This window comes from Cyclopterus lumpus, chromosome 21 (assembly GCF_009769545.1).
Source record: "Cyclopterus lumpus isolate fCycLum1 chromosome 21, fCycLum1.pri, whole genome shotgun sequence".
In the NCBI taxonomy this organism is placed as follows: Eukaryota; Metazoa; Chordata; class Actinopteri; order Perciformes; family Cyclopteridae; genus Cyclopterus; species Cyclopterus lumpus.
Genome location: NC_046986.1, coordinates 11740231 through 11747941, shown reverse-complemented (window position 1 = coordinate 11747941; position 7711 = coordinate 11740231). Strand labels below are relative to the sequence as shown.

Here is a 7711-nt window from a genome sequence, read left to right as displayed (position 1 = left end):
ATGGGTGATGAGTGAGATATTTTACGGAAAGTGTGGGAGGGAAAACACTGCACATTTGGAGTGCAGCATATTCTGCTAAAATAGTATGCTTGTGCCCACTTCACAGTCTAATAAAAACCACGAGGACATTGTTTCATAACGGAACCAAACAAAGAGCATTTCACCCGGAAAAGCCGGTCTCTCTGCTCACCTCTGCAGCTAAACAAAGGCTTAACGTGGAAGAGTGACGCGTCCACGTCCGCTGGCAGAGATGCGCATGTTTCTAGGAGCGAGGACAGCGCGAGAGGCGCAAATCACCCGCGAGCGGCTGTCCGACGATGAGATAAACATGTGACCGCCGTTTGGTTGCTCAGACACAGCTCCACTTGCCCGGATTATACACAGCAGAGGTCTCCATCTCCCTGATACTGAGACAGGGACACCGCTGAGAGAGGAAGATGGACACCACGGACCAAGGTGCTCAGATAGAGCCGCTGCTACCGACGGTAAAGAGCCCTGCTCCCCTGGGACACATATTTGACCTATGCATATTAATATTTCAGAACGCCTTTTATCCAGACCGTCAGGCGTAATCTATATATGTGCTGTGTACTGAAGACTAACATTTAAGAGTTATTAAAAATGCAACTTTTTCTTCAGGAGGCTGATACCTTTTCTTTTACCTGGGGAGCTTTGAACAGGTGTGGCTCACCTGCAGAGAAGCACTCACTTACAGAAAGAGGAAAGGGGAAAGAGGAATGAGATGGAGATATTGTATCTGATGAAGTATTGTATTCAACTTATTGTTTAGTGAGCCAAAATGGGACTTTGTAACCATGGCATGATGCCAAAGTTACTTTCTGAAATGAAACAGGCACCAGGAGGCTTTATGTGTCAGTGTAATGCTGTTTTGCAGTATAGCTTATATAACATGGAGACTGTAGGAGTGATTACAGTAAGTGGTCTTACTTTGCGCTATATCCATTTCTAAATCTCTGTTGGGCCAGATGTGCGATGAACATAGCACATTCAGTCAGAAGTGACCTTGTGTCATTTTATATTGTAATAAAGTTGATGCAGCAAATGTGTGTTGGCGTGATGCTGTTCTGACCACATTTACATGCATACTGAGGCAGCTATAGGTCACACAGACATGCTGACAACAAACTCTTCCAACAAGTATCTTGGGAGGAAATGTTCTATTGAAAAATGATATTGCTTTAAAAGAAGTCTCTCAGGGTACGTTCACGCGTGGGCCCATCCCCATCGGTCTCTGCTGATCACTTTGGAGGAGATTTGTTGTCATTATACATATGCTGTTTACATAAAAATAGATTTTTTTTCCATTTAGCTGAAGGTTTTAGACTGACTGAGCTTCTTTTCTCGGGTACTGTTAGAGCCACTCGGCTTTGATTTCAAAATGTAAGGTTGCAACCCGGCCTTGAAAGTCCCTGAACATTTAAAAATCTAAAAATAAATTTAATCTTTATCTGATTTTGAGCTGCTGAATAAACCCTTTCAAACTAAAGTGATGATTGTTTATCTTCCAGGTCAATTCTTCGTTTGGGTCATCCGTTGGGCATCGAAGTTTGGTGAGTTACGTCCCTTCGGCCTCGTGGATACATTTTGAAATGAAGGACTATATAAAATGCACATTTGTATTGTATTGAGGAAATGTTTTTAGATCAAACTCGTACAAGTGTAATAATAAGAAAAAACACTCCTGGGAGTAACCAAGTTGATTTCATGTACAAATAAAGAGGGAAAAGAGAAGGAACGGTGGAAATCAAGCTTTGTTTTTGATGAGAGTGATGATGTCACCGTTATAATCTCATAATGAGAGACTGTTGATAGATGCTCACAAATCACAGTTGTTTGACACAACAGAAGGGCGTCGGTGTGAAGCAGGGCAGCAGGCGTTTGCACTGTAGAGCTCAGCTTTTAGACTGCGCTGTGTCCAAAACCAGAGGACGCAGCGGGAGAGCTCCTGCATTCTAAAAAACATGGAGGCTCCTTGGCTCTGCAAATATCAGGTAGAACAAGCGCCTTTTGGATGGAGCAAACACTCAGATTGCTACGTGGTTAAGAGAGGGCAAGATGTGTTTCACAGAACAGATATTTGGGACATTTTTTTTAGAATGGGACTCCTGTCTCTCTAAGTGTCCAACATGAGAGTAGAATTTTGGCCAAATTATACAGAAGTAGAAAACAGCTTTCTCCTGCTGACCACTTCTGATCCATTTTGCAGCTTGGAGATGGATGCAGACACTGAGTCTGCCAACATGAGGGTTCACAACACCTTAAATAGCATCTCTGCAAAAAGAAAGTACTAATGTGTCCTCTTACAGGATGTTGACGTTTATAGCGGAAACATTTAAGGATTATAGAGTTTTTTTTGTGCCACATGAAAGCCTGTGCAGTTAACGATATTGCTGCCACTGATGGTTCCAAAATTGCCACAGCCATCTGTAGGGATCAGATCCAAGTCTGTGCCACATCCTGTGATATCACTTCAGCTGTGTGGTTTTTCCCTTAACTGAAACATGATTTTGTTGGTACATTAATGAGTATTAGTCTAAAAGGCATGTTTCTTTGGATTCCTGTTTTTCTTCAGATACTACTTTTTCCTGAGAACCAAATTATTGATCTGATCTTGTTCTGAAGCCAATCTGTCATATGTGTTAACATATATATATATATAAAGATATATATATATATATATATATATCTTTAATCAATCAACCTTTGGCACACCAATTAATCAGAAATGCTGCAATATGCATTAATAGGCATTTTTTGTTGTCCCAATTAGCAGTCCATGCATTAAAAAATATATATTTATTTTCAGATGTATAGCAGAATGTAGCAAATTTCAGTTAGTAATTTCGTAATATGCTCTTGAAAGTAAATTGAACAGTTTTTTTCAATATTAAGTAAATGTGGACAATGGAGTGTAAATACACATACATTTGGTTGGTTGAGTTTGAATGAGAAAAAAGTTAAAGAAAGTGCTCATTGAAGGCATTTTGTGCCAAAGCAATGAAAAGTGACCAACTTTATCGTCCACATTGACTTCTGTTCTGCTGACTGTGTGAAGAGTTGGAAAAAAGTGAACTCAGTTTTGAGAGATACATGTACAACACTGTAATGCTGTCTGTACAAATGTAACAGCGGTGCACATTTAATATGGGCTAATGTGTCTGCTGTTTTAGTAACAAATACTGTCGGTCTAATCTGAGCAGGGATGCTGATCCATGCCCTGTGTGTATGTAGACAGATTATCCACATCAGCCTTGTGGCCAGCCATGCAGCCCATGTGTCGTTGCAGTTGTGAACAGCAGTGCCATTCATTATCATAATGCCTTGATGGTCAACTGCTGGTCAAGATGGCTCAGGAAAAAAATCTGATATCAAACAAGCTTTCAGAATTTCTAGTGTAATAAACGTTTTTAATCATACATATATTGGTTTTGCATTCACAATCCCAGCTGTTGCTGCATGGATTTACAGGAAATAACAGGTCCATGCGTGAAGTATATATTTCATCCACCACTGTTCACGTTGTATAATGAACAATGTCAGTTTAGTGCAGGGGTGTCAAACTCATTTTCACCGTGGGCCACATCAGCATCATGGCTGCCCTCAAAGGGCCGGTTGTAACTGCAACACTGTATAATTGTAACTACTCCAGAGCATATTGTTAAATAACTCTTTGCATTTGATTATTGTTTATTCGAGTGTAACAATATTGTACATGCATTTATATAAATGTAAAAATATATATAAGCAAATTTCTCTATTATAAAATAAATTCCTTTAATTTAATTATATTTATTATAACCCACATTACTCTATCAAGGACCATACGCACGTTATTACATTACCTGACGTCTGGCTCGAATTAACGAGATGGTTTGACCGTGGATCAGCCTTTGAGAAACCGAGATAGCCTGATGTCAATCATCGTGTTAATTTAAGATGGCTAATAGGACATTTGATCGACTTAGATGAGCCACGTACGAGAAATAGGGCCCTGTGCGGCTACGGATAATATAATATATAATATAAATATTATGAACCCAGTCACGAGGGCTTGATGGTCCGACGTTTGTGGGACTTGCACAACATGTGCAATTGCAGAAATAGTGTTTATTTTTTCCATGGTGGACGACGGTAATGAACTGTTTTCATGGCGATAAGCCACGCCTCCTCTCCAACACTTCTAGTGCGAATGAAACGATTGATCACAAATAGTCCGGCGAGTAAACTCATGCGAGTAAAGCAACGCGAGAGTTTGCTTCTCTTTTGGTGTGAACGCAGCATGAAGGAGAGTGAACAGACGAAAAAATAATAGCACCGTTTTTTTCTTCTTACATTCTTTTAAGAAAAGGTGATCATATGTCTTTCAAGCTGTCGCTAATCTCATTGGCCTACTTGTGTTAATACAAATATATTCAGCTACGTGTGAGTTCAATGTTTGATCGCCGATGCTGCCTGAACGCGGTTAATGCTTGGCCTGTGTTATTGTTGCATTGAATGAACACATGCAATACAAAATCCACGCTCTAAACCTTTAGCTTGTTCCATTAACCAAACTTGAAAAATTAAAATTGAGTCGAGGATGTTGAGAGGCAGAAACAGAGAAGAAAACGTAAAAGTTTGCCATTCATAAATGTGTTTAAAGAGATGTAAATTAAAAGCTTTAAATATGTTATTCTTATTTACATTTTTATTTCATCATCCTGGTGATTAGAAGAGTCTTTAAGGTTTCTGGATTTGCTTTTCATTCACAGAAGAAGTAGTGTGGTGTAGGGTTGCAGATTCAGGATTCATTCATCTGTTTAATGTTGAAACGCTCCAAAGTTTTAAAGGAATCTTGTCGTTTTGTATGCAAGATCGAGTAGGTCCATGTTAAGCCATCTCCTGCCATGGCGGTCTCTTGTTGGGCTTTCAAAAACAATTTAACTGGTTCTGATAAACTGCTTAATTACTTTTACCCACACGTGGGACGGGTGTCCATAACGTAAGGTTGTATCAGCCTGGTGGTTCTGTAAGAGAGATCCATGGGAAATCACTTCTGCTCAAACATCACGTCATTCAGTATTCTCTCTTGTAATCTGTCAACAACTCTTCATCAAGGATTACAATGCATATTTTCTGCCATATGGACCAGTCTCATAACTTGCTCATCTGTTGCAGTGATAATTAATAATACACCTGTTTCAAGGTATTGTTGTCACTGGATAAGTGTGGGTGGTAGAAGAAGATGCATACATCAGTGATTAAAATAAAAAAGTATCAGCTAATGAGGAGATTAGAAAGTTACTTGAACTAACGTGTTTGTTTTAAACGGTGTCATGTGGTGACTTCAACAAAAGCTCGGGTCACATTAACAAAGTAATACAGGTGACTGCAAAGAAAGCACCTTAAACAAGTTTAATCAGGAGAGACAAGTGAATGAAGAAAAGATAATTGTGTACCGTAACATGATCGGTGATAATGAAGTCGTGACAGAAAGTTGTTGGCGCTTACACTCCACTTTGATGTTTATAGTCAAGGGGCCCTGAGCGGCAGCAACATAAATCCCCCATGCAGTCCAGACCCTGGTGGTGGCTGATGGTACTGCTGAGACTGGGAGGCTGATGAGGCTGAACAGATGAGATCTGTGGTGATGGGAATTCAGTGGAGGGTCGAGAGAGGATTTTATTTAAAAAGAGACAGTGGTAAGATGATAGATTAACAATGTTGGTGTGAGGCTGAGCTATTAGATAGATGTGATCAGCTGATGAGAACAGCTGATATTGACAGCCCCAGACAATGATAACAAGTCAATTATGAGTGGGCGTGCGCGTGAGGAGTGAATAGCAGGATATATGAGAAATATTCTGCAGGCCGAAGCATGCAAAGAATAGTCTTCTTCAGTGAACCTGACTAGAGCGTCATTTCAGCTTTAATTGTAGGTGGGTCATTTATTTTTCCCATTATGAAAAGCTGTTTGTTTGGATTGAGATGATACTCTTTCCTCTTCAAGGTGATACATGCAATTAGTTTCCGTGGCTACCATGGCATTGAGTTGGATAATCTGTTTGTTCATTATGCCCTCGACTGTGAGGCAACCTCAAGTCGACACACATTTAGTTTCATGCTCTGTTCAGGAGCCATTAGTAAACTTGAATACATGTTGTTTCATGTTCCAGATCCAGCTTGGATAAGACACTGTATGACTCTTGTGCTCTTGAGTAATGTGTATAATGTTGATATGTGTTTGTTCTGTGTTTGCCACTATGTGTCCAACAGAGGAATGATGACGAGGCGGTGGTGGACCGAGGTGGAACACGGTCCCAACAGGGAACCAACTTTGGCCAGGAGGATCTTGAAGGTACCTGGACTGCACTGAATGCATCTGGAAAACAAAAAGCTTCTAGCAGTGAAAGGCAGCTGTAGCTGAGTCCGCCCACTCTGTCCTTAAATCAACTGCTCTCCTCTTGACAGCTTTTCATAGTTAAAGGATAAGAGCAGAGTGGGAGGTAAACTGTGGGTGAGCTGAGTTTGCCTCAGCAAAAACATGGACAATCAAAACAAGGTTCAAACAGTATGATTGCGTAACTTTGGCTAAATAAAGGCCGGCAGCATTCCACATCTGTATCTGCAGACACAGATAACAATATTTCTGTTTATTCTATAGTTTAATTAAAAGTTAGTTTCCTATAAGTATGAACTTGTGAACACAACAATATGTTGACCTACTTTTATCTGTAAGAGAATCACAAGCCATTACAGTAATTGATCAAATATGGTCATAATGCAGGTAGCCTGCAATATATAGTATATTAAATATAGTATAACACTGTAAGTGAGGATACTAGGCATCTCATGCATGGCTGTTGTGTGTGGCTTTACTGAACAGAACTTTACACCTCAACGGAAAACATGTTATTTTATCATAACATTTAAATTATAAAAAAAAAAGGTACAACAGGTGTTAGTAAGGAATACAATGCTTTTTAAATCAACCGTTTTCAGAACAACATTCATGGATAATCGCATGATTTTCTTTTTTCTCCCACTGTCTATGGTTGTCTGAATCTTCATATGATACTGCAGTGAACTGAGTGGGCTGACTTACAAGAGCAAACACAGACGTTCTTCTCTCTCACTCATGCTGTCTCATACCAGCACAAACACAAACATGGACACACATACATAGCTATAAGGCTTTGAGAAGGTATGGATGTATGAATTAACACAGAGGCAGCACATATTTGCACAGACGCAGGCTTTAAATATACATGCATGGTAATGGACAAACAAGGGTAGTATACAAACATAAATCCTTCATTATTGCAACATTACATTTTACACATCATGTAGCTGAACTTTATTCACACTTTCCTTGTCAAAGCCATATGTATGGCAATATGCACTGACTCAATGCAGTATGCTCATGTGTTGCCCACATGAAAAAGATACTATGTATAGATACTATACCATACTACAGTTTTCATATTATAACCTCACTATATCACACTGTTATTGAATGCGATACAAATTGTACGGATATTTATCAGAGACTATTTTCCCGTTTCATTCATCATTACAATTGTAATTACTCATCATATTGGCATTGTCCATTCAGTACACATTATATTATTACATATCTGTGTGAGCAATGCATTTATTCACAGTAAAAACACGACAGAAACTCAAGAGAAATATTATGAAGCTCAATGGA

General features: G+C 39.4%; 1 protein-coding gene across 1 annotated transcript in view; it reads left to right on the top strand.

Moving 5' to 3' along the window:
• The window catches only part of slc4a10b (solute carrier family 4 member 10b), a 25204-nt gene continuing 17493 nt past the window's right edge, over positions 1–7711 (top strand). The window contains 5 exon segments of the mRNA XM_034561843.1: positions 1–11; positions 249–322; positions 325–485; positions 1530–1571; positions 6277–6358. Coding sequence (XP_034417734.1) covers positions 1–11; positions 249–322; positions 325–485; positions 1530–1571; positions 6277–6358 — 370 coding nt within the window.